Source organism: Neodiprion fabricii, chromosome 1 (genome assembly GCF_021155785.1).
Source record: "Neodiprion fabricii isolate iyNeoFabr1 chromosome 1, iyNeoFabr1.1, whole genome shotgun sequence".
Taxonomy (NCBI): Eukaryota; Metazoa; Arthropoda; class Insecta; order Hymenoptera; family Diprionidae; genus Neodiprion; species Neodiprion fabricii.
In genome coordinates, this window is record NC_060239.1 from 31,992,404 (window position 1) to 32,019,900 (window position 27,497).

Below are 27,497 nucleotides of genomic sequence, written 5' to 3' on the forward strand. Positions count from 1 at the left end.
CAAGTCCGAGAAATTATTGAAAACGGAGTTATCTTAAGGCCGAGTAATTGATATTCCGATTAATAAGTTGATTTCGCAGTTTTGTGTCATCAAGTACTTTTGTAACTTCCGTCAACAATACATTGCTGGTCATCGAGTCGTCAAGTGGCAAATTGTGACCCTCGTGAATTTTCACGGCTATAGCTTCCCTGGTTAGTATAACGTTCTCCATAAATACATCTGCCGTTTTATACCTGACACTAAAATACGTGTTCTAATTAATTTTTCGGGTACCGCAAACAGCTCAAATCGAAATTATATACCATCTATCAAGTCTTATCAAGAGGGTATCGCATTTGAACACGCATATTTAGTGAGAATACACGAGATGTGTAACACCCATGTCACGTAGCAATTTCTTTGGTACCGTTACAAGAATTGAGCGATGTTCTACAACCACTTATCACACGAAATACGCCGTGTTTGGATTAAAGTGATATCTCAATTGAATCCTGTGATAACGGTTATCGTTTGCAAAATAAAAACCAACGTGGAGATGCAGTAGCGTGCTAGCAGTTGTAGCTTTTCATAGATCTGAGACAAGCGATCGTCGCAGACAGCTCACCATTGCGTCTGGGTTCAGAAGGTTCAAGAATCTCGCGACAATTTTCCATCGATGAACAATGAACCAGATGCTGCCTTGGTACGTGTCTCCGGCATCAAGGTAGAGTGTCGGGACACTTCCAGCTCGAGCACTTCTGACCACTGTCGCTACTCGGCCGAAACCTCCGATGCATTCGTTGTTCGCTGCGTCCGCATCGCTGCACGTGCCGAATAACGTTGATGTCTGCTCGAACCTGCGTAACAAGAATATCGGGTTACCATTACGCCACGATAAATTCTGCGTTACGTTTTGTGTTTGCACATAAATTCGGTAACTTCTTGAATCGGCCGTTCTGCGAGGTACACGGTTGATCTTTTTTAAAATTAAACTATTCCGCGAATATACCGCCAACTTTTAGACTCTCGACGTTCACCGGAATTTACATCAGTTTCCCCGTTATGAGATTTGATGGCCACGCACAGTTATTACCAGTATAATGATATTTCGGGTTAACTTAATGGTTGGCTATGAAAACTATCTATAGCTCTCGATTGTTTCATACGATACACGAGGGCTGTTTTGAGACTCTGTTACCATGAAAAATTGGTAGAATTTACTACGATTTAGTATTACAGTGTTCTGACTCAATTGTCGCGAAATACGCATGAATTAACGGCCAGAGGTCAAGAAGTACGACGTACAGTCAAAATCTGAGCAGTACTAACCCCGAAAATGATGAGCTTCCGAAATTACCGAGACACTTTTTCTTCTACTTGTCAGAAACTTGAGTTTTATAATTAGATGATCTACTAGTAGCAGAGCTCTTAGGTTCTCTGAGTTATACAAGTATAAATAGCCCTGGAGTTAGTACTATATCTACGATGTGCCGGGCATGTATGTTATTTGTCACGCGGTTTGTCGCGTGTATCTCGAACATCGTCTTTGCTGTTAAATCAGAGCTGAATGGTCGGTCGGTCCCCTCTTACCTCGAGTGCATGTCATTCGTATGGAGAACCTGCAGGTGCAAACCACCCTCCGCATCGCGGGTACCGGCGATCGTCCCCTGCACAGGACTGGCGACGGCCGCCCCGAAGAAGAGCAGCAGTACGGCTGCTGAGCAGACACAGCGGCACCCCATTACAATTCAAAACCCACCGAGCAACTGGGAACCACCGTGAGCAGCTTCTTCGAGAGCAGTTTAACGACAGTGATAAAACTCAACGTGACCGCGAATCCGATAAGACTGGAGCTCGGGAAGGGAGAGATTTCGAAATGAATTGGCGACGAGCGCGACCATCCCGTTAGGTATCAGCCGCTTATTGCGGTTGCGTCATGGACCGTTTTGCTTGCTTGAGGGTAGGTCTGATTATAAATTTTGACAAACGGTGTTCGGATCTAATGAATGCACTGCAGTAGCAGAATTAAAGAAAACAGTTCTAGAAACGGTACAACGGCGTTTTCCGACATCGAGCATCTATAAGCATTTCCGGTCAGTCATATATCTAACAATTGTTTGAGACTTGTGCCGAGTCAGTTTCACAGCTGAAAGGTTAAACCATTGCATCAAATTTCAGTTGACGACTAATGCTCGGAAATCAAAGAATTTCATGACAAACGAACAAATGATGCCCGTGCAGGTATTTCCGGGTCCTTCGCTAAATTCAGGGTAACGATGATCAGATGATGCGCTGCCAATAATGGAGCCATTGTCTACCGTGTTACTCATCATTGAGTTGACGCAAGACGCATCATTCCCGATTGATGACAAGAAAAAAAAACCTGAAATTACTATTGTGTAATCTATTTAATTTTGAGGCGATCGCGCAGAATTTATCGCTGATTAGTATGGAATTTAGTTTTACACTACAGTTATTTAAATTTTATCGGCACTGTATATCAGTTACTTTTGCATCTTATTTTACACGATTTGGATTGCAAGCAGATTTTTGACTGATCTAAGAATCTGTTGAAATTCAAAAACAAAAGTGGTTCATTATATTCTTGGTAAATGCCACCGCTGTGACAATACGTAATTTGGAAACAGTTCTACCAGTTTGTATTACAAAATTCGCCACTGCGATCGATCATGTGATATGGAAATGAGGAATTCAAAAAACGTGAATAATAATGATGTCTATTATAAAACATGTAACGTCGCTGTAAGAGTATGGTGAACTCATCGTTCACCTGCCTGTTTCTGAATGGATATGTCACCTGAGCTAATAGCTGCTAATAATTAGCGTTCGTGTTAACAAGTCCGAACGGCACTGGCAGCTAGTCGATAGAATTTTCCAACTAGGTACAATTACTTATTGCAAGAGAGTCAATCGCAATAAAAATAAATTACGGTCACTCAGGTAAGTTACCCGTTAGGTAAGTACATGAAAGTTTAAGGCATTCGGAGCACAAACATATCACGTTCTCGTTCAGATTTTACGTAATTTCTATTCTACGGAATATACGGAATATATACTATCCGATTATATTCGCGCATAATATAGTTCCGACTCGAACTGACCGAACGGAAACACTGCGGAACTTATCGCACTGCCTATTCTATTTCATGTCACAGGTTGATATACGTGAAACGGTATGTTCGTCATCGTCGAGCACCGGCATCAAGACCAAATACGGAGAAGTAATAGGAAGCTACCTACATGCTTAACTGATACGCAATTTTTTTAACTGAGCTTCATCACCTTCAGCCATTAACTCAGTTCATTCTTAACTTTATTGGCAATATTTTATATAATTAGTACCTCTATAGGCATTTTATTTATTTAGATTGTACTGTGGGACAGCAAAAAATTGCAAAAAAGATTACGGTGGAATCTAAACTACGTATTGTTAAAATTTATGTACGTGTTGATTTTCGGGATACGAGAAGATATATGAGATAACAGTTTTTCTCCTGTCAAAATTGACCTTCCCCGACGAATCCCTCTCTCATCTAAAACTTATGGCAACTCATTTTCAGTTGATTCAATGACTCTTCTTAATTTAATCTCTTGTAAGATCACCGAGAGAAAAATAAAATGAGAATTGCGTGTCTCTCAAAAGTTCGTAAGTTTTACGCGAGCGGTTCTTTACCTAAAATGCGAAACTGCGAAGACTGAAGAAGATAAACTCGTAAAGTACAGGCATAAAGTCAGTAATACTGCCGCTCTGGCTAAGAATCAGTCTACTCATCACTGCAGTGTATAGTGTACGCTTATAATTAGAAAAAAATTTATTAAGTCTGAACTTTATGTAACAAGTTGTGAATAGCTGTTTCATTCTATTTTAAACTTCACAGTTGCAAAACTCTACAACAGTCAGTTACGCTTCTTCATTACGTTACAGATGATGTGTTTTATAATTGTATAATAAGTTGAAATCTTTCTTAATAAGAATTGTATTTAAATTATATGTAAGTTGAAAAACTTCGCTCAAGTTTCCGCTGCGGTTTCTGTGTCTACATACAGCAAATTATTTTCCATTCTGTTTTACGCATTTACTTTTTGAACAAATAATATTCCACCTTGTAACCGTAAATATGAGTATCCTTTCACTGACCTCTGTACAAATTGAAAGTAAAAAAATTCCCGGCCGTCTTCAACTTTAATAAGATGATTTCTTTTTTTCCTGAACGAACTCTCGAGCCGTCACTAAATTTTCTCACAAGTAGACAGCAAGGCAGCCATTATTAATTCAGCCACCGTTGTGTATATAAATAAATACGTACTCATATAATTACTACCTGGAGTGACACGGCAAGATTGTTTTTTTTTTTAATCATACGGCAAAATAATCATTATTTGCGCCGAATCGTTTGAATAGTGACGGTGAGCATGAAATTGGATAACGACTTTATTGAGAGAGATTTTTTCCGTCGCACGTAACACTGATCAAATAAGGAATGGCCATTGTATTTCTCAAAGAACTATAATTTAAACCTGTGTATGATTAATCAGTCTGCGTTGGTTCTGAAATAAGCGCACAACCTAAAGATTTTGCCGATTGATAGGGCAATTATCCTATGAAACATGGAATCTACGATAGTTCAAGACCTGTTCTGAAGTCCACGGCTGTAACAAGCTGTGGAAAAAATGTACTCATTTCGATCTCCATTAATTTTAGAATTGAAGATTTCAGGCAAAATTCATCTAAGTTCTTTTTTTTTCTACGAACAATCGCTTTATCCTCATCCCAGTTTTGATATGATCAGATTGTCGGTTTATGCAATGTTGCAAAAAAGTACACTACACATCTACATAGCTCGTTTCAGATATTTACTGCTTCTCAGTTGAGAGAATTATGCATACTTCGCGAGTATGTTATTGGAACCGATCTGCTATGTAAAGTATTTTTCTTTCACTCGTTATTTTGATATTGAAGTGTACAATTATTTGTATATTTTCGCAGCCGAGCGACAATCCATATAAACTCGACAATTGTACACGATTATGACAGATGCTTTCAGGTTTACTGTATTTATTTTTAAAAGTTTTATCAGTTTCAATGCAGTCGTAAGAGCAATTTATTATCAAGCCTCTCCTAACAATAACCTCATCGTAACGATAGATTGCAAACAATAATAAGATACGTTATTCGCTTCGGCAGAAAGGATTCCATGTAAAAAAAATTCGACTGATTTTAATTAGGTGCCAGGTAGAACGACTTCATAATTATTATCGAATAAATATTCATAAGTATAAGCAAGAGGAGCCACAAAAATAAAAGTTGCAGTGCCTTAAACTTATAGCCGAGCATGTCACTCCTCGTTAGAGGAATCTGTAAGCCAATCTAAATACTCCGCGTCGCATTCAGGCTTAGATTTACGTGTCTCAAGGTTTAGGCACGATTTCGATCCACAAAATATCCGTACCAACGCATATTTAATGTATTCATATTTGCAGTATATACATATTCGTGCATCTACTTCGACACTGTACGCAATAAAAACCGAATCGTCATCTTTACACCCATTTTGAATTCACCTAGCTTCAATGATTCGACCGCGGTCAAGATTTTACCTCGAGTGCATGTCATTCGTGTGAAGAATATGCAGTTGCAAAGCTTCGCCAGTGGCTCGGGGTACGGTGGCTGCTGACGCAGGTCCTGCAGCATTCAGGATGAGCAGGAAGGCCGCCGAGAGACCCAGGATGTCGTAAACCGTCATTTTCAGCACACGAGGGTAGACCGTGCTTCTATCACCAGTCACTTTAAACGTAAACTAACGACGATGATGACAGTCACTTACTTGATCGATCAAGCTTGATTAGTCGATAAGCGAGGGCCGAAAAGGCGAGAAACAGAGGTGCGAGTGACAACCGCCTCGAGATTCTCAGCGGCACTGAAAGTGCGAGGCAAGATCACGTGCTTTAAACGATAATTCCTCTATTTGCCGAAGCTACGGCGAGAAACGGGCGTGCAATTTTATCGCGAACATCCGCCGTTCGCGAAAAATAATCAACGCGCTACAACCGGTCGGGACTTCACAGCCGGTATTTTACGTTTAATACGTTGATAGATATTGGTAACCGTAATTCCGTGTGTTTATTATGTATGACCACACAGTAGCTGTAGTCACTTTTTCACCCCCGCATCGACTATTCGGAACACTGTGGAAATAGGACACAATAACAAGGTTTTCACTGCTTAAGAATGAAAAGAACTCCTTCTGATCTGATTTCTTTTCAGTATCAGTTAAAGTTTGTGATGAAAATTCCGACGACAAGCGCACTTGAAAAATTTTGAAGCTTTTGAAACTCGGTTTCGGACACCGACGTCTGAAGGCCCGCGTTCCTCGGCTGACGAGCTTCGACTGAGGCGGTTGACACGACTAGGTTTCATTTATCCTACCGTTTGTCTTTCCGGTTATTGCAGAAAGTTGTTGTCAGCATTTTTTCGGATTTCAACGATCGGTTTATTCGATCCCGTTTTATCCTTTGGAGCGCGTTCAATCAATGGAATTTCGTTACATAATTATGGGTGACGATTAGTCCAACAATTGGTGGGCCTTCATAAATACGCCAATGAAATGACAAATGAGCCATCAAATTGATCGGATCAGTTGAGTGGCAGAGCCTTGTACGTAAATCTAAATTGCAATGTTATATGGACTTTGGCCAGACCCTGAAGCAGATATAATTATTGTTATCAGTATTAGGCTTGTCTGAAAAATAATTGAGGTTTTTATTCGCTCACGTGAAATCGTTGTTCCGATGAATAATCACGGGTGAAAAAGGTGCACGCATGGCATTGAACGAAGTTATTGGCGAAAGCGAGTTTGCAGGGCGCACTTATTATGCAGTTATTATCAAACTTTACCTGTGACTAGCGAGTCGCGCATTTCGTTATACGGTAATCAGAGTCTCGTTTATTGTTTGTTATTTTTTGTCTGTAGATACTCTTAGCTCGTTGTCCTCGGAGTAGTGAGCGTGATTGGTCAACTTCTAGCGCAATTACAATTAGCAAAAGTCGTCGTGCAGCTACGTGGCATTACTTAACTTCTTCTGCATCACGTGTAAAATATCACGCAAAGCGATGCCAAGTCAAGACCAACGTCACCCACACCGTATATCATATGCAGAAAAATAATGACTCGTTTTAGCCTACTTAAACGTGTTCTAAAAAAGACAGGTGCGTCGAGTTGCGCAAACTCTTCTCGATCATGCTATGGCACAATTTTGCTGCCTTATTGAGCCGCGGTACAATCAAGACCAAAAAACATTGTGGGATTGTTCTTTTGTGACGTAACAGATAACGCTCGATACCGCTTGATACGAAACGTAAGAAACCGTCTGAAGTGATACTCGGGGAGGGAGGAGGTCGCAATGTCTGTCAAGACGGTAGTGCCGTTTGCGGAACCGATCATTGAACACTGCGTGGTGAGTTTTCACTCAAGCTTATTACTAGTAGCGCTTTGACATTTGTCATTTTAGCAAATTCACGTCATCTAGAAGAGCAAAATGACTTCTGACTTTGATCTGACAATTGTGAAGATGGAAAGGCACTACGCAATTATTTTTAAGTGTAGCAAACTCGACTTTCTCAGTATGTTAGAATTTGCGAGGCAAAGTTAATTACCTCCAAACTAGGTGAAGGTAATTTTTTATTTTATTTGACTAATAAGCACCTGAGAAAGTAAATACATACGTCTGTCATATTATGTTTCATTTGAATTATTCGTTAAGTCAATTCGTTTCGGTGAAAGGTGCTACTTACGCTCCAATTCTGTATAAACATACGACATCGCTCGATGTTGGATCGCGCTGAAATCGATAATCTATCTCGCTGCCAAGTTTTTGTAAATATTCTTAGTATGAAAGGCATTCTGGTGATTCTGATGCAAATTGTTTCTTCACACGTCAAGCATTTATCCCAAGTGCTACAATTAATAATGACGTAGTGCATCTCGTTAAGATGCACGTGTATGATTGGATTCGGGTTAAAGTCGGGATCGACTCATTATTCTAATACAGGTCGTAATCGTCGATGTTGATAATAAGAAAATAATAATCTGATAAAGCTTAGATAATTTGAATAGTATTCCGTATTTGTGTGGAATTATTCTTTCGCGCGATATAAATCCTGCATCGAGCTAATTCATTTCCATGGCAATTAGTAAACCGACCGTGGACATTTTGTACCCTAGTTGAAAAATATTGTATAAGTATTTGATGTTATATGTTATGTTATTATCTTATACAATTATCTGTTGAATCTGCGCTGTAAATTAGCGGCATTCTTTTTCCCGTTTTACCGTCTTTAATCCTAATCTCTGCGTGGACATTTTAGTCACGTTTTAAGGTCATAAACTATTCAACTGCTGGAAGTTCCCATCCCTTATGGACGAATTGCGTCGACTGATTTGCAAAAAAGGATACTCCTTACGCCGGTGTGCCACATCTGGCAGTCAGCCTTGCAATCTCGACAAATTCTCTACTTTCTACTCGTAAATACCTTTGCCTATCTACCAATCCTCTAATCTTCACTTTTCGTTCCTCGTTTTTTATGACGCGTATCCTAAAACGCCCGCACGTGCATCGCACATTGGGAATGTACGTTTCTGCTTCTGGCTCACGTGCTCACTCCCACTCCCAAGCAAAATTCATCCCTTCTCTCAAGGGACAATCCTACCCCTTCCAGTAGTTTTTTGGCCATCGGAACTTAGCTAATTTTCAAAACCTACCTTCAAGATCAGATTCGTTTCGACCAACGCGAAGAGAAGACCAACGAACTCTACTGCTACAACTTCTTCTCACTACCCCGCGTGAATCTCATACAACCAAACTCAACAGTGTATTCACATTATTTCAAGTCTGTTAATAAATATAATTGTTGACTAAACTTTATAACATTGAATCATCTTTGAGTCAAACCCGATTGTCTCAAGGAAGCCAGTGCATCGAAAATCTTTCCCGATTGGTTTGACGAGGATTTACAACCCTCGTTGGTAAAAAATCTCTTACCGCCATCGATGCCGAGCGCAAACATTATCTGTATTGGTAAAAAAAAGTGCATGAGAGACGTTTTATTATTTTCATTCTGGTATTCCCAATCCAGGCGAGGGGTTATGGATACTTTACCATCCAATAGTAGATTTTTTAATTACAGCGCTGGGGAGTCCTCGAGCTTTGTAAAAGTGGCGCGTTCCATGTCAATGGAAAGGATAATTGCACGCAAATTTTTCTTGTGAATACCAGTACAAGTCACGGCTAAAATTATTCCACAATTCTTTAGTGTTGTTCCGCTTTTCCCAAATAGGTATTTCTTATTCAAGAATTCGTATGTTCTTTAGTCAATCTCGTCAACACGTCAAACATAGCGAATTAAAAAACGGATTTCTTTTCGGCCAACACTTGTACAAAGTGAGGACAACGTTGTGTCGCAATTTTTTAGTTTTAACGCTTTGGCTTACTGTACTCTCTCAATTACTGTAGTCTAACTATTCACACACGTATTACTAGCAATCTCTCCACGTTTCTTTTCAAGAACTTGAACAAAGCTTTAACTACGCTTCATGTCTCGGCTTATACGCATCTTCTAAATAATATTGGTGACCACGACTGCGTCAATTTCCGAACTCTTATATCATTAGTTTCTGCTTATTACTGTGTACGAAACACTCTACGCATTTCAAAGTATTCGCGTGAGAAGGTAACAGTACCCGATTGAAATTTTTAATAATTTATATTCCGGATTCTGCAATTAACTGCACGGATTTCAACTTAGGGTCAAGATCTTGAGTTCTGTAAATTGAAATTTCGAATTTAGGGAGATTATCGTAATCAGATGCAGTTAGCGAAGGGTTGACACATGCATTTTCATCATTTCTTGTTAAATCAATGTTGTTGTCAAATATCATAAATTTTGGCTGCTATGTATGAGTATTTCCGAGCTGGTTGGTTATACGTCAATTTTTCCTCTCCTGCAGAGCGAATCAAACGTGAATGGTTTTGTAATTTAATACACGCATGCACTTTCAGCGCCATGATCCGTGGGGACGATATTTGCCGGATGAGTTTCGTGGCGTTACTAACGTCGGCGTTGCTAGCGTCGACCGAGGCATTCACTGCTCGTAATCTCATGTATCCCGGACGGACCGATCTTTTTGAATTATCCGTCATTCATCTCAACGACTTTCATGCCAGGTGAAAAAATTTTATTATATGTTTAAACACGCGTTCGATACGGATTAATTGTAAGTTTTGTTATTTTGATTTCATATAAGAGTATCGAGGCCTCGAAAAGTTTTATCCTTTTGTTCAGGGGACTTTGAAACTATTGTGAACAGAACTTCATCATTATCGAAGGTATAAAATATTTTTGCGATGGAGAAAGAAATTGATCTGCTTCCCGTGCTTCATAATATCTATATATAATATCAAAATAGTCGGCGAAATGCAATCGAAGAAGTCAACACTCTAGTAAACCAAACTTTTGACGAGAAGCTTTATCAAAAAATTTCGTCCTATGAGATTCGATTAGACGATTAACTTTGAATCGCGAAATTATTTTAAATTACAACTCGTGTTCCAAAACTGAAAATACCCCATAAAATTTAATTCATGCCACGGTATTTATCCAATGCTTCGTAGGATTGATCAAGTAGCCGATGACTAAGTTACGAAGGTTTTCCTCTTGATATGGATATTTCAACAAATTTTAATTCATCCAAGAATTTCAGTTGTACTAATTTACTACAGTTTGTAATATTGGGATTACTTCGTCACTGCAACGTCGTCTACAAGAGACAACTCTATAACACTCTTCACAACAGCAGGCCCGGTAGTAATTGTACCATTTCACTACTTACATTAGAGTCATATCCGCGAAGCTCTCCTGTCCATCACGTCACAACTCTGTCTACCAAATTGTTATCTATTCAGATTATTCAATCATCTACACGACTGAGTTAATAGAGATTGCTAACGTCTTCAGGGTAGCATCAGTTCTTCAGTAACGACCGTGCGATAGTCGACCGATACCGAGCGCGGGTTAATCATTGATCATATCCCGAGATCATCATCTGCTACAGTGGATCAGTAATGACCCTACTGAAGACAAATTTTACATGGGCGGCTGGGTAAATAAACGAACGGAGGTCGATTTCTCAGGCGAGAGTGCGGGTACCAGCAGCGTCATCTGTCGCGATATCGTTTACTCATCGCGAGGCGCTCGACTTGCACAGGCTACGGCCAAGGTCAATATGGATGCCTGCGTACGTTCGTTACGACCGACATTGAATACTCGTGACCGCCACGAGGCAGTCAGGAACGGCACGAGTCATCGACGCGCGAGAGGAAAACAGAGTCTCGGGAATGCAGTTACGCGTGACCTCTGTTTGAATTCATCGTTGAAGGGCACAGAGTGATCTAAAAAGATTATAGATCGTCGTTTTAGATTTCGCTTAGTAAATATGCAAGAGTACATACCTCAAGCTCAACCGGTATTCACATTCAATATCCTCAAGCCGCCTTAAAAATGCTTCACACTAAACAAAACCAGTTCAAAGCTGCCTTGAGACTGTTTTGAAAATAAAAAGTAACTTTGAATATCCACTCTCGTCTCGTTCATCACACATTGGATAAGAAATACAACGTTTCGTTGGATCCTCAAACGAATCGCGTGAATAGCTTCTTTAACAAGCCGTAACAATAAACTTTTTCGTTGTGTCAGCTGGAGTAGGTGGTTCAGGAGAATTTTAACGTTATGTTGGTGATGCGAACTTTTCAATTTGTCTTAATTCCAATAGTTCTTAATTAAATAAAAATACAAATAGTTTCTCTCGAACCCAACGACGTTCAGTGAAAAAGAATCTCAAAATCAAAAAGAACCAAATAATGAAATCGTTGAATCCCTGCAAATAATATTAAACATGAAAAAGTTATTAACGTATCCGACCACAAGAGTAGGGATTTTATTAAAAGTTTTATGCGGCACGCCACAGTTACTTATTAGCATTTTAATATTTCCAAGAACAGTTATTTATTAGCATTTTAATATTTCCACGAAAGAAGTTCCAACACCGTTAATCCATATTCTGGCATATTCTCAACAGGTTTGTCCAAACTGGATCCACTTCAGGCACTTGTTACGAGGGATACGAGGACGAATGCGTTGGCGGTATAGCGAGGGTGTACACAGCTACAAATCAGCTCGTGAACGAAAGACCGAATGCAATTTTCCTCAATGCCGGTGACAATTTTCAAGGCACACTTTGGTACAACGTGCATGGGTGGAACGTCACGGCAACTTTTATGAACATGTTACCACATGACGCTATGGTAATTAGCACATTGAAGACGCAACTTTATGAGAAATTCGCGATTTTAGACGAGATACATGATAAATAGTTAAAGCCTATGAGCCACGGTACGAGATTGCCATGCCGCACATTAATCCATGGTTGTAAACCGCACGTGTTAATTATCTAATTCACTCAGATAACACGTGATTTAAGAATAGGTCGATTAACATCACTAATTACTCGTGGGCGATCAGGAAACATGAGGTATAAGTTGCAATCGTTGAGCCATCAGCCTCGAGTGAAATGGATTATTTAAAGACGCTACGATGCTGTGCTGGGGGCTTTCCGAAAAAAATTATGTCTGCAGCCTTTTATACTCTGGCTGTTAGGCGGCGACTTTTGTGAAGATGAGATTAATGTAGATATGAATAGCTGTAACTGTACTAAGGAAAATCCAAATGAACTTTATCACTCACGTTATGGAACACAATTTGTATTAAATTTATGATTTTCTAGTTTTCTATTAGCATATAATATCTAATATAATATCACAGAAGCCATTGTTCAAAAATTGAACAAATGTTGAATAATAGTAGTGTCATGAATGATGAATAGCTGTAGTAACGGATTACAACGCATGTATTTGGACCGTTGATATAATCCCAATGAATTATATCACTTCCAAAACGTGTTTCAGGTGCTGAACTCTTAAGCGATAATAAATCATTGTATTACCGGAGTTGTACAGAGTTCTGACATGTTTAGGTGTTATAAAAGTTATTTATCGATTGGATTTATCTTATCATGAAACTATATCCAACATGTGCCACATTATGTTCAATATTTTACAATTAGGAATCAATTACGTTTGTCTTGTTTGTGTGTTTTACAGTTGTTTGTCCCGCAATACAATTCACTACATCTACTACGTAGTTAGTCTGATACGATAATACATTTCTAAACCCGAGAAGACTGAGTTTTAATGATGAGTGAATGCTTGAATATAATTATATTTTGTCAACATAGCTGTACCATGTGGAGGTTTTTTCTCATGCAGAACTAAAAAAAAGAATCTCTCAGGCAAATTATCATTTTCATATGCTCACGAACGACAGTAAGGATGGTATGACGAAAATCGAATGTCATAATGATAAGTTGAAAATTGTATCCGAGGTTTTTATTGAATTTAGTCGGAAAGAAGTTCAAGATTTTATATCACAGTGAAACGGCGATATACGTGGTACGTGCGAGAGCGTCTTAATAAAGTTTATTGCCGCAGATTATCGTCATCAAAATTATGTATCTATGTTTACCTTATATGATGTCATAGAACTTTTCCTCATTCAGACTCTTGGAAATCACGAGTTTGACAACGGGATCGCTGGCGTAGTGCCTTTCCTGGAAATGCTCACCACTCCAGTCGTCGTTACAAATATCGACGATAGTGAAGAACCGGATATCCAAGGATTGTACACCAATAGCACGATTGTTGAACGAAATGGAACTCAGATAGGAATAATCGGAGTAATACTCTCGACAACTAACGTGAGCATCCAAACTCCAAACTATTGTTTCAGGTCCCTCACTTTCAGTCTTGAAGGTTTTCTTTTAATGAACTGTTGTGATATTTGGGAGGGCCTTTTAGAAACACTGTATACACTTTCACCACGTCGGTTAATAAGCATTTGGCAGTGACAGTTTTCTTGAGACACTCGCGTTCTTCAATGATGGTCCCTTCCAAGGTGCATGACTCTTCACTAGAATTTGTTCATCCGTAGACTCTCGCAAGCACGGAGAAGTTGGCTTTTTGGGATGAAATTGAGACCGTGAATGATGAAGCGGCGAGACTAAAGGCACAGGGGATTGAAATCATCATTGTTCTAAGTCACTGCGGTCTGGATGTGGACAGAGAATTAGCTGCTAATTGCCCAAACGTTGACCTCATTGTCGGTGGCCACTCTCACACTTTTCTCTACTCAGGTGCGATATATGTAATTAATTTTTGAGACTGACGCACATAATATGTCACCTCATTGCTAAAACTGTCACGATTTCAGGAACTTCGCCGAGTTCTGACGTTGCCGAGGATGAGTATCCGGTCGTGGTGGTCCAGGAAGACACTGAAAGGACGGTACTCATCGTTCAGGCTTATGCTTATAGCAAGTAGGGTTATTTGTCAAAACTTATCCGTATCTTAAGCCCATTAGGACTTGATTAGTAGCAACAACCGAGATCATTGAAAATTTTAGATACCTGGGTAACATCAGCGTTTGGTTCGACGCCGATGGTGAAGTCTACGACTGGGAAGGGAATCCTATTCTACTCGACAGCTCCATCGAAGAAGGTAGGCTCCTTCATCTCTCCATTCATTGTTCCGGTCATAATAAGAGTGGGGGTGATCTTCAAGCTCACGATTGTTGCTATAGATCCTGACGTACTGGCTGCCCTAGTACCGTGGCAAGTGGCGGTTGACGAGTTGGGCGACACAACGGTTGGAACGACCAAGGTCCGACTTTACAACAATTGCAGATACGGAGAGTGTAATGTGGGAAATTTAATCACCGACGCCATGGTTGATGCTGTGAGTAAGCCACTGTAATTAGGAAATTTACTCATTATATTTGACTTGTCGAAATGGCAGATTTTACTCTCTCATGACGATAATAGTACGTAGGTTTAGCTGAGAACAGCACTTACTGGACTTACGCTGCGATAGCTTGTATAAACGCCGGAGGGATTCGGAGCACCATAGAAGACACAACCGGCGAAATTACGTATGCCGACGCTGTGACTAACCAACCCTTCGAAAACACTTGGGACGTGGTGGAGCTACAAGGCTCTGATTTGCTCCAGGTAAAATAGTGTCCTTCGGACAAACTGTGAAGATTCATGCTAGCTATTTCATAATTCCAAGTAATATAAATTACAAGTCAGGCGACAATTGTTACAAAAATGATGAAGCAAGCGACGCTTACGACGTTTCCATTTTTGATCAGGTGTTAGAGGCGGGTGTAGCCACAAGCTATAGCGATACCGAGTTCGTCGGTATAGGATTTTTGCAGTGGTCTGGACTGAAGGTGACGTTCAACTTGTCGAATGAGGCGTACTCGAGAGTGACCGAATTGAAAGTGAGGTGAGTCCCATTCCGAGAAATGTACGCCACTTATTTTTAATGGTATGAATCGATCTGCAATTCCTTTTCGTTCAAAGGTGCCGCGAATGTGAAGTGCCGACTTATGAAGACGTCGACCTGGACGAATGGTATCGTATTGTCGTCGTGTCATTTCTAATCACAGGAGGCGACGGTCACTCGGTTCTGGCTACTCAGCATCGCAACCACGAAGTTGGGACACTGGACATAGATCTCTACGTGAAATACTTAGGGAAGATGAGCCCCATTATTTTGGGGACTGAGGGTCGCATGACTTTGGAAGGGACGTGGAGTGGTTAGCCAACAGCAGGGACCACTTTCCTGATGAAAACACCCACCCCGAGAATTAAAAGCATGATATGAACGGCACACTTTCTTCCCCTCCTTCTCCGACCTTATCGTTTTCATAGATTTTTTGTACTGTTTCACATCGTGGAACAACGTGACACTCTTCGTATCTTGTACGAGCATTTTCATATCCATTTTTATGTTTATTTAAGAACATGCGTAATTTTTCTTCATTAAAACCCAATTACCGCTTCCAAATTTTAAGAAAAACTCATAAAATAGGTTTATTCTTCTATATATCTTCAACGTGCTTCTTGCAAAGAGAAAAGTGTTTTCGAATGTTTCTATTATTTTCAAAACTTGAGATATCGCATTTTCTCAACTCATCATTTTAAAAGTGCTCAACAAAGTAAAAAAAAAAATTCTTTATTGGAAAATTCTTGAAATGCTTGGAACTAAAAATGAAGCACTGCGAAATTTTTCCAAAATATTCGCAGCTCAAAGATGAATGCGTAAAGAACTTTGAAAAAATAAATTGAGCGTCTTAGAGATGTTGCATTCGCCTGTAAAAGATTTGATATATTCATGTAAATATAAAACATACACGTTTATGTATTTAATTGACATTTATTTATGCGTTGTATAATTTCGGCGTATATATTTCTTGTACCGGATTTTCTCAACTTTTAAATTTCACGGCCACGACGGCATGATGCCAACGTTTTGCACGTCAAATTGTTGGTTATGAAGAACTTCTTTTACCGGCGTCGTCACTTGCTGTGTTGATAATATAATATGTGAAACTGCTAATACCCCCCAACCCGGCCAGACTCGGCAAACTGTTACGAAAAATAACCCAGGGTTATGAGTCTTTATATATGCTCAGTCTACTCACTGCAGTTTATAGTGTACGCTTATAATTAGAAAAAAATTTATTAAGTCCGAACTTTATGTAACAAGTTGTGAATAGCTGTTTGGCTCTATTTTAAACTTCAGAGTTGCAAAACTCTGCGACAGTCAGTTACGCTTCTTCACTACGTTGTGAATGAAGAGCTTTGTATTTGTATAAGTTGAGACCTTCCTTGAGTAAGTATTGTATTTAAATTACATGTAAGTTGAAAACTTCGCTCAAGTTTCCGCTGCGGTTTCTGTGTATATATACAGCAAATTATTTTCCATTCTGTTTTACGCATTTACTCTTTGAACAAATAATATTCCACCTTGTAACCGTAAATATGAGTATCCTTTCACTGACCTCTGTACAAATTGAAAGTAAAAAAAATTCCAGCCGTCTTCAACTTTAATAAGATGATTTCTTTTTTTCCTAAACGAACTCTCGAGCCGTCACTGAATTTGCTCACAAGTAGACAGTAAGGCAGCTATTCTTAATCCAGCCACCGTTGTGTATATAAATAAATATATACACATATAATTACTACTTAGAGTGACACGGCAAGATTTTTTTTTTTGAATCACATGGCAAAATAATCATTCTTTGCGCCGAATCGTTTGAAAAGTGACGGTGAGCATGAAATTGGATAACGACTTTATTAAGAGAGATTTTTTCGGTCGCACGTAACACTGATCAAATAAGGAATGGCCAGGGTATTTCTCAAAGAACTATAATTTCAAACTGTGTATGATTAATCAGTCTGTATTGGTTCCGATATAAACGAACAACTTAAAGATTTTGTCGATTGATAGAACAATTATTCTATAAAACATGGAATCTACGATAGTTCAAGACCTGTTCTGAAGTCCACGGCTGTAACAAACTGTGGAAAATTGTGCTCATTTCGATCTCCAGTGTTAGATTACGTGTTATATTTATTACCTAACTTCCCTACTTTTTAAATTAAAATAGAAATTTTTATTACTTTTATATTTAGTGTAAATTAGATGGCTTCATGTTCGGAACAAGGGAAAAGATTGTCAGGTGTATTATTTCTAGAATTGAAGATTTCACGCAAAATTCATTCAAGTTCTTCTCTTTTATATGAATAATCGCTTTATCCTCATCCCAGTTTTGATATGATCAAATTATCGCAGATTATGCAATGTTTATGCAACAAATGAATATTCATAAGTAGAAGCAAGAGAAGCGACAAAGATAAAAGTTGCAGTGCCTTAAACTCATTGCTGAGCATGTCACTCTTCGTTAGAGGAATCTGTAGGCCAATCTAAATACTCCGCGTCGCATTCAGGCTTAGATTTACGTGTCTCAAGTTTTAGGCACGATTTCGATCCACAAAATATCCGTACCAATGCATATTTAATGTATTCATATTTGCAGTATATACATATTCGTGCATCTACTTCGACACTGTACGCAATAAAAACCGAATCGTCATCTTTACACCCATTTTGAATTCACCTAGCTTCAATGATTCGACCGCGGTGAAGATTTTACCTCGAGTTGCATGTCATTCGTGTGAAGAATATGCAGTTGCAAAGCTTCGCCAGTGGCTCGGGGCACGGTGGCTGCTGACGCAGGTCCTGCGGCATTCAGGATGAGCAGGAAGGCCGCCGAGAGACCCAGGATGTCGTAAACCGTCATTTTCAGCACACGAGGGTAGACCGTGCTTCTATCACCAGTCACTTTAAACGTAAACTAACGACGATGATGACAGTCACTTACTTGATCGATCAAGCTTGATTAGTCGATAAGCGAGGGCCGGAAAGGCGAGAAACAGAGGTGCGAGTGACAACCGCCTCGAGATTCTCAGCGGCACTGAAAGTGCGAGGCAAGATCACGTGCTTTAAACGATAATTCTCGTATTCGTCGAAGCTACGGCGAGAGACGGGCGTGCAATTTTATCGCGAACATCCGCCGTTCGCGAAAAATAATCAACGCGCAACAACTGGTCCGGACTTCATAGCCGGTATTTTACGTTCAATACGTTGATAGATATTGGTAACCGTAATTCCGTGTATTTATTATGTATGACGAGACAGTAGCTGTAGTCACTCTTTCACCCCCGCATCGACTATTCGGAACACTGTGGAAATAGGACACAATAACAAGGTTTTCACTGCTCAAGAATGAGAAGAACTCCTTCTGATCTGATTTCTCTTCAGTATCAGTTAAATTTCGTGACGAAAATTCCGACGACAAGCGCACTTGAAAAATTTCGAAGCTTTTGAAACTCGGTTTCGGACCACCGACGTCTGAAGGACCGCGTTCCTCGGCTGACGAGCTTCGACTGAGGCGTTTGACATGACTAGGTTTCATTTATCTTGCCGTTTGTCTTCCCGGTTATTGCAGACAGTTGCTGTGATCTTTTTAAAAGCAAAAAAATTTTTAAATACGCTTATAACACGAATTTTTCGGTACGTCTAATGTATGTATGTGTTGTTTACGTTGCTAAACGTCTTCATCCGATGTAAGTTTCAATGTTGATGAATCATGTACAGAATCTCGTTGTATTTCTGCGTCCGGAAATACGCGTATTGTATGAATATGACCTACATATTATTTCCTTAACTACTAGAATATAAAATAGAAAAAATAATGCAAAACTCCAATTCTACCCGAAACCTAGAAATTTCAAAATACCAATTCATATGCGACGAGGTCGTATCTCCAATTACGGTATTGAAAACAAATTAGCTTCATTGGCAAAATTAAGGTCTCAAAAAGTATGCCCCTGTAAGTCAACAATTAGGATTTCCCCTGAACACTCGTCTCCTGTGTTCCTGCGTCGCGTTTTACCCAATTACTTGCTCACTATGCAAAGAAATTTCAACGCTGGTTGGCTGGTAGGCTACGCGCGATGTGTGGTGTCATACTACCGGACGTGGCACAAACTTTTCGGTGCGAATGTCGCATCACCTACAGTCACTCACACGCAGCATCGACTAATCACAGGCATATGTGGGTGCTACTCCGCTAAACGGTCAGGAAACGGAAAAATAGAAATGATCCCTATAAAAGTTGACATTCAATTGGCCGAATTGGTCCAACAGTGAGTTCTGGATAATTAGTATTTAACAATTATAAATACGATGGAATATCGAGTATTATTAGTATTATTAATAATATTATTATTAGGATATTTCTAAAAAAAAACTTTTCTATTTTCCATAAAAATAACATGGGAACAAACATTTTTTCGCATTTGAAATTTTATTACTTACCAACGACGGTTTGCACAGAACATCTAATGACATGTTTTACTATGGAATAGAATGCTCTACAAAAATGGTCTGATAAAAAATTTCTGTAAGTTACACCGTTTCGCCTGTATTTTAGTCTGGCCATTGATCTAAAATCACAAGCAACAGCGAAACAGTGCATATCACAGAAATTTTGCATCCGACCTTGTTTGTAGAGCATTGAATTCCCTGCAAAAATATGTATCGGACATTCATGTATATTGCTTCGTTACTGAGTTGCAAAATTCAGAATGAAAGAAAAATCATTTTTCATTTTCCGTGTTAAACAAACGGAAAATGAAAATTCGCGTTCAGGAACTGCTATATATTAAGGGTAGGAGATACTGAAATCTGCCCAACTCAACCAATTGCAATTTTCAAACAAGGTTACACACACGTGTTTTCCATATCAAAATGTAGATTTCGCGCAAAGCTCGTAATTTCAAAGCATAAGTACCGAGTGACTCCTCATAACGCTTCCGAATGGACTTTATTCGTACATCTCCCGGCGGTCCAATTATTCTTGAAACTTGCTGGGCTTGCACACACATATTTTTGAGTACCTAAGGTACAAAACTACGTCGGTTTCTTGAGTGGGCTATGATACTTTGATTTTGACACTCTTTTCCATCAAATGTAAAAAATTTCATTTGTTTCTTTTTTTTTTCTCACTATTGAAGAGGCCTTCTGGTGATTCTGATGCAAATTGTTGCTTCACACGTCAAGCATTCATTCCAAGTGTTACAATTAATTATGACGTAGTGTATCTCGTTTAGATGCATGTGTATGATTGGATTTGGGTTAAAATCGGGATCGACATTTTATTCTAATGTAGATCATAATCGTCGATGTTGATAGTAGAAAATAATAATCTGGTAAAGCTTAGATAATTTAAATAGTATTATGTATTTGTGTCGAATTATTCTTTCGCGATATAAATCCTGCATCGAGCTAACTCATTTCCAATTAGCAATCCGCCTGTGGACACTTCGTACCCTAGTTCAAAAATATTGTACTGGGATTTTATATTACAGCTATGCTATTATCTTATACAATTATCTGTATTGGCAAAGAAAACTGGACGCTTCAAGTGAGGGACATTAAGTTATTTTCATTCCGGTATTCCCGGTCCAGGCGAGAGGATATTGATACTTTACCATCCAATAGTAGATTTTTTAATTACAGTGTTAGTGAGTCCCCGAGCTTTGTAAAAGTGGCACATTCCATGTAAATGAAAAGGATAATTACACGGAAATATTTCTTATTGATATCAGTACAATTCGCGAATGGTTTTGTAATTTAATACACGCATGCACTTTCAGCGCCATGATCCGTGGGGACGATATTTGCCGGATGAGTTTCGTGGCGTTACTAACGTCGGCGTTGCTAGCGTCGACCGAGGCATTCACTGCTCGTAATCTCATGTATCCCGGACGGACCGATCTTTTTGAATTATCCGTCATTCATCTCAACGACTTTCATGCCAGGTGAAAAAATTTTATTATATGTTTAAACACGCGTTCGATACGGATTAATTGTAAGTTTTGTTATTTTGATTTCATATAAGAGTATCGAGGCCTCGAAAAGTTTTATCCTTTTGTTCAGGGGACTTTGAAACTATTGTGAACAGAACTTCATCATTATCGAAGGTATAAAATATTTTTGCGATGGAGAAAGAAATTGATCTGCTTCCCGTGCTTCATAATATCTATATATAATATCAAAATAGTCGGCGAAATGCAATCGAAGAAGTCAACACTCTAGTAAACCAAACTTTTGATGAGAAGCTTTATCAAAAAATTTCGTCCTATGAAATTCGATTAGACGATTAACTTTGAATCGCGAAATTATTTTGAATTACAACTCGTGTTCCAAAACTGAAAATACCCCATAAAATTTAATTCATGCCACGGTATTTATCCAATGCTTCGTAGGATTGATCAAGTAGCCGATGACTAAGTTACGAAGGTTTTCCTCTTGATATGGATATTTCAACAAATTTTAATTCATCCAAGAATTTCAGTAGTACTAAGTTACTACAGTTTGTAATATTGGGATTACTTCGTCACATCTGTAATGTACACATCAACGTTGTCAACAAAAGAGACGACTCTATATCACCCTTCTCATCAGTAAGCCTGATTGTAAATGTACCATTTCATTGCCGAGATCAGAATCATGTCCGGAAAGATCTTATGTTCACAACACATCTCCGCTCTATTTACCATATTGCTAACTGTTCTAATTCTTATATCTTTAACACGACTGACTTGTTGGAGATAGATAGGAGTCTTCAGGTAGCATCAGTTCTTCGGTATCGGCCGTGCGATAATCGACCGATACCGAGCGCGGGTTAATCATTGATCATATCCCGAAATCATCACCTGCTACAGTGGATCAGTAATGACCCTACTGAAGACGTATTAGATCTGGGTGGCTGGGTTAATAAATGAGCGGGGGCTACATTCTCAGGCGAGAGCGCGGATACCAGCAACGCCATCTGTCGCGATATCGTTCACTCAGTGTGCGGCGCTCGACTTGAACAGACTAGAGCCAAGGCCAATGTGAATGGTTGCGTACGTACGTTACGACCGACGTTGAATACTCGTGATCGCCACGAGGCGGTCAGGAACGGCACGAGTCATCAAAGCGCGAGTTTCTACAGCTGGGGGGACCACGAAAACAGAGTGGCGGGAATGCAGATACACATGACCCTTATTTAAATTCTTTGATAGTTTTCTCTCGAATCTATGGACATTAAGTAGAAAAAAATCTCAAAATGATAGATAAACAAGTAATGAAATCGTTGAATCCCTGCAAATACTAGCAGGTATAGCGAGAGTGTTCACAGCTACAAATCAGCTCGTGAACGAAAGACCGAATACAATTTTCCTCAATGCCGGTGACAATTTTCAAGGCACACTTTGGTACAACGTGCATGGGTGGAACGTCACGGCAACTTTTATGAACATGTTACCACATGACGCTATGGTAATTAGCACATTGAAGACGCAATTTTGTGAGAAATTCGCGATTTTAGGCGAGGTACATGATAAATAGTTGAAACCTGTGAGCCACGGCACGAGATTGCCATACCGCACATTAATCCATGGTTATAAACCGCACGTGTTAATTATCTAATTCACTCAAATAACACATGATTTAAGAATATGTCGATTAACAACACTAATTAGTCATGGGCGATCAGGAATCATGAGGTATAAGTTCTAATCGTTGATCCATCAGCTTTGAGTGAAATGGATTGTTTAAAGACACTACGATGCCGTGCTGGAGGCTTTCCGAAACAAATGATTTCTGCAGTCTTTTATACTCTGGCTGTTAGGCGGCGATTTGTGTAACGATTAGATTAATGTGGATATGAATAGCTGTAACTGTACTAAGGAAAATCCAATTGAACTTTATCACTCACGTTATGGAACACAATTTGTATTAAATTAATGATTTTCTAGTTTTCTATTAGCATATAATATCTAATATAATATCACAGAAGCCATTGTTCAAAAATTGAACAAATGTTGAATAATAGTAGTGTCATGAATGATGAATAGCTGTAGTAACGGATTACAACGCATGTATTTGGACCGTTGATATAATCCCAATGAATTACATCACTTCCAAAACGTGTTTCAGGTGCTGAACTCTTAAGCGATAATAAATCATTGTATTACCGGAGTTGTACAGAGTTCTGACATGTTTAGGTGTTATAAAAGTTATTTATCGATCGGATTTATCTTATCATGACATTTATCCAACATGTGCCACATTATGTTCAATATCTTACAATTAGGAATCATTTACGTTTGTCTTGTTTGTGTGTTTTACAGTTGTTTGTCCCGCAATACAATTCACTACATCTACTACGTAGTTAGTCTGATACGATAGTACATTTCTAAACCCGAGAAGACTGAGTTTTAATGAACTGTGAATGCTTGAATATAATTATATTTTGTCAACACAGCTGTACCATGCGGAGGTTATTTTTCTCATATCAAACTGAAAAAAAGACTCTCAACCAAACTATCATTTTCATATGCTCACCAACGACAGTAATGATGGCATGACGAAAATCGAATGTCATGATGATAAGTTGAAAATTGTATCCGAGGTTTTGTATTGAATTTAGTTGGAAAGAAGTTCAAGATTTTACATCACAGTGAAACGGCGATATAGCCTAAAGGTAGCAATACGTGGTACGTGCGAGAGCGTCTTAATAAAGTTTATTGCCGCAGAGTATCGTCATCAAAATTATGTATCTATGTTTACCGTATATGATGTCATGGAACTTCTCCTCATTCAGACTCTTGGAAATCACGAGTTTGACAACGGGAATGGTGGCGTAGTGCCTTTTCTGGAAATGCTCACCACTCCGGTCGTCGTTACAAATATTGACGATAGTGAAGAACCGGATATCCAAGGATTGTACACCAATAGCACGATTGTTGAACGAAATGGAACTCAGATAGGAATAATCGGAGTAATACTCTCGACAACTAACGTGAGCATCCAAACTCCTAACTATTGTTTCAGGTCCCTCACTTTGAGTCTTGAAGGTTCTCTTTGAATGAACTGGTGTGATATCTGCGAGGACCTTTTAGAAACATTGTGTAGACTTTCACCACTTCGGTCAATAAGCATTTGGCAGTGACAGTTTTCTCGAGACACTCGCGTTCTTTTAAGACGGTCCCTTCCAAGATGCATGACTCTTCACTAGAATTTGTTCATCCGTAGACTCTCGCAAGCACGGAGAAGCTGGCTTTTTGGGATGAAATTGAGACCGTGAATGATGAAGCACCGAGACTAAAGGCACAGGGGATTGAAATCATCATTGTTCTAAGGCACTGCGGTCTGGATGTGGACAGAGAATTAGCTGCCAATTGCCCAAAGGTTGACCTCATTGTCGGTGGCCACTCTCACACTTTTCTTTACTCAGGTGCGATATATGTAATTAATTTTTGAGACTGACGCACATAATATGTCACCTCATTGCTAAAACTGTCACGATTTCAGGAACTTCGCCAAGTTCCGACGTTGCCGAGGATGAGTATCCGGTCGTGGTGGTCCAGGAAGACACTCAAAGGACGGTACTCATCGTTCAGGCTTATGCTTATACCACGTAGGGTTATTTGTCAAAACTTATCCGTATCTTAAGCCCATTAGGACTTGATTAGCAGCAACAACCGCGATCATTGACAATTTCAGATACCTGGGTAACATCAGCGTTTGGTTCGACGCCGATGGTGAAGTCTACAATTGGGAAGGGAATCCTATTCTACTCGACAGCTCCATCGAAGAAGGTAGGCTCCTTCATCTCTCCATTCATTGTTCCGGTCATAATAAGAGTGGGGGTGATCTTCAAGCGCACGATTGTTGCTACAGATCCTGACGTACTGGCTGCCCTAGTACCGTGGCAAGTGGCGGTTGACGAGTTGGGCGACACAACGGTTGGAACGACCAAGGTCCGACTTTACAACTATTGCAGATACGGAGAGTGTAATGTGGGAAACTTAATCACCGACGCCATGGTTGATGCTGTGAGTAAGCCACTGTAATTAGGAAATTTACTCATTATATTTGACTAGTCGAAATGGCAGATTTCACTCTCTCATGACGTTAATAGTACGTAGGTTTAGCTGAGAACAGCACTTACTGGACTTATGCTGCGATAGCTTACATAAACGCTGGAGGGATTCGGAAAACCATAGAAGATACAACCGGCAAAATTACGTATGCTGACGTCGTGGCTAACCAACCCTTCAAAAACACTTGGGACGTGGTGGAGCTACAAGGCTCTGATTTGCTCCAGGTAAAATCGCGTTCTTTGGTCGCTGGACATAGATCTCTACGTGAAATACTTAGGGAAGATGAGCGCCATTATTTTGGGGACTGAGGGTCGCATAACCTTGGAAGGGAAGTGGAATGGTTAGACAACAGCAAGGACAACTTTCGTCATGAAAACACCCACCCCGAGCTGTAACACCATAGCGATCACCCGTGATTTGATCGGAGCACATGAAGTTACTTTTAGGCTTTTGCTAGCATTTTCTGCACTTCGTATGCTGTGATCCGATCTTCGATAGAGTAATTGATGACGGCGTATCGTTAAGAATTGAAAACACTTGAACGCAATTTCAATACTCGAATGAACGTAGATCGCTTCCCTTTCTTTGAGATTTCATTCAAAGCATGACATGAACGGCACACTTTTTTCCCTCCTTTTACCGACCTTATCGTTTCCATTGATTTTTTCTCCCGGTTTCACATCGTGGTACAACGTGAGACTCTTCGTATCATGTACGAATGCAAACGTGCCAAGTTGTGACAGCTCCTGGGACTTGGCATTTCGACATACATTTGAGCTTTACGGTAGCTGGATACGCTCACGGCAGGCTCTTCGGACACGTGATTTGCCATGTTTGATATTGGGTCTAAAAATAGTCATTGCGAGAAAAAGGTCAGGCTGACTTAAAAGGGCGATATTTTCAAATAACTGTAGTGACGCTATCAAGGAAATTTTTGGGTACAGGAAATTCATTACGAACGCAACTTCTATAACGATGTGAATGTGATGGAAATAGTGGAGTATAAAGAGGAAAAGTAGGAGAGAATTTTCGCAACCGGCAAGTTTATTCACTAGTATTATTACTCAGGTTTTCAGCGAGAGAATTTTACTTTCAAATTGCGAGATTGTTTAAGATAACCGGAGTGACAATACTAATGAACAACTTCCGTAAGAGAAAATTACATGTGGACACAAGTCTCATTACAATGTAAGAGTAAGATAAGAAAGAAGAAAAGAAAGAGCAAACGGAGCGAAAGAATTCTCACAATAACTGTAGTTCATAGAAAACAGCAAATCCAGAATCCCCCTCTTTTTGGAGGAAAGTTTTTCGTTCGGTATTTTGACATCTGAAGAGTCGATTGTACCGCTCGGATATTGCCCGTTTCATTGTTATAGGAGTGACGCCTGACAATGACACACTTGTGTCGCAAACCTGACAATTCAACAAAAATACAATAACATCGCAAGCGTTTAAGGCTTACAAAACTTCCGTCAGTTTAATCAAATCTAAAAATAGAGAAGCGATTTGTGTCAAAAAACATCTTTAGCCTCCGGTAGTATAAACAGTCGGTAGTATCCTCCAGTAATTAGTCATCCGCTGCGGAATTTACGCTTCTTGACCAGATAGAAGAACTTAAGTATCAATATTAAACCGTGCTACTTTCTATATTTTTATATACAGATAGATACATGCTGCGCTGATATTGAGGATCAATTTTTATTTACCAGTTCGAAGAACATAAAAATTGCGACTCACGGTCAGTGCTGCTTCATCACAACATTACTCTTTGTTCTGTACTGCTGTATTAAGCGCCGACGTAGTGACGATGTAATATCAATTGGTGAACATTTCTGTTGCATAATTGAACAATTCAATTTATTTTGTAATAAGAAAATGACTGAAAGTAGTAAGTTATTACGAAAATTAGTCTTATCTATCAATTATTAAGATATTTTAATCGTAACTTGAAAAGTTCGTAACCGAAATATCTTCGTTCTTAGC

The 27,497-nt window shown here is 39.4% G+C and overlaps 2 protein-coding genes, 1 long non-coding RNA gene and 1 pseudogene across 10 annotated transcripts in view; 2 read left to right on the forward strand and 2 right to left on the reverse strand.

The window, feature by feature from the left end:
* The window catches only part of LOC124174367 (protein 5NUC-like), a 48,296-nt gene that overhangs the window by 3,028 nt on the left and 17,771 nt on the right, over positions 1–27,497 (reverse strand). For 3 of the 6 annotated variants that reach the window (XM_046553444.1, XM_046553439.1, XM_046553441.1), the window contains one exon: positions 605–836. In XM_046553444.1, the coding sequence (XP_046409400.1) occupies positions 605–836 (232 nt within the window). Of the gene's footprint in view, positions 1–604; positions 837–1,569; positions 1,743–5,598; positions 6,396–10,912; positions 11,131–27,497 lie in introns of those variants that run through there. The other 3 variants (XM_046553445.1, XM_046553443.1, XM_046553440.1) reach the window with 3 other exon arrangements.
* Positions 171–26,133, forward strand: LOC124174368 (apyrase-like). 3 transcript variants are annotated; one of them, XM_046553448.1, is made up of 12 exons: positions 7,298–7,455; positions 10,057–10,221; positions 12,132–12,357; positions 13,668–13,865; positions 14,099–14,300; positions 14,378–14,483; positions 14,570–14,664; positions 14,747–14,901; positions 14,988–15,173; positions 15,317–15,453; positions 15,531–15,795; positions 25,884–26,133. In XM_046553448.1, the coding sequence occupies exons 2-11, from the start codon at positions 10,061–10,063 to the stop codon at positions 15,769–15,771; spliced, it is 1,707 nt and encodes a 568-aa protein (XP_046409404.1). In that variant the 5' UTR covers positions 7,298–7,455; positions 10,057–10,060; the 3' UTR covers positions 15,772–15,795; positions 25,884–26,133. The 3 variants fall into 3 exon arrangements, with proteins under 3 accessions (XP_046409403.1, XP_046409404.1, XP_046409402.1); XM_046553447.1 differs by lacking the exons at positions 7,298–7,455; positions 25,884–26,133 and adding an exon at positions 171–191 and having other exon boundaries at positions 15,531–16,672; XM_046553446.1 differs by lacking the exon at positions 25,884–26,133 and having other exon boundaries at positions 7,303–7,455; positions 15,531–16,672.
* Positions 22,174–26,133, forward strand: LOC124174373 (annotated as a pseudogene).
* On the reverse strand, positions 24,030–25,723 carry LOC124174380. The gene is made up of 2 exons (XR_006868923.1): positions 25,583–25,723; positions 24,030–25,478 (listed from the first exon to the last, which is right to left on the reverse strand). It is a non-coding gene; the product is annotated as an uncharacterized LOC124174380 (long non-coding RNA).

What these genes read in the sequence shown, in the direction of transcription:
- LOC124174368 (XM_046553447.1), top strand. Translation starts at nt 10,061, where the DNA reads ATGATCCGTGGGGACGATATTTGCCGGATGAGTTTCGTGGCGTTACTA. An exon ending in TAATACTCTCGACAACTAAC is followed by an intron (nt 13,866 to 14,098) that starts GTGAGCATCCAA and finishes GTTCATCCGTAG; the next exon opens with ACTCTCGCAAGCACGGAGAA. An exon ending in GTGACCGAATTGAAAGTGAG is followed by an intron (nt 15,454 to 15,530) that starts GTGAGTCCCATT and finishes TTTCGTTCAAAG; the next exon opens with GTGCCGCGAATGTGAAGTGC.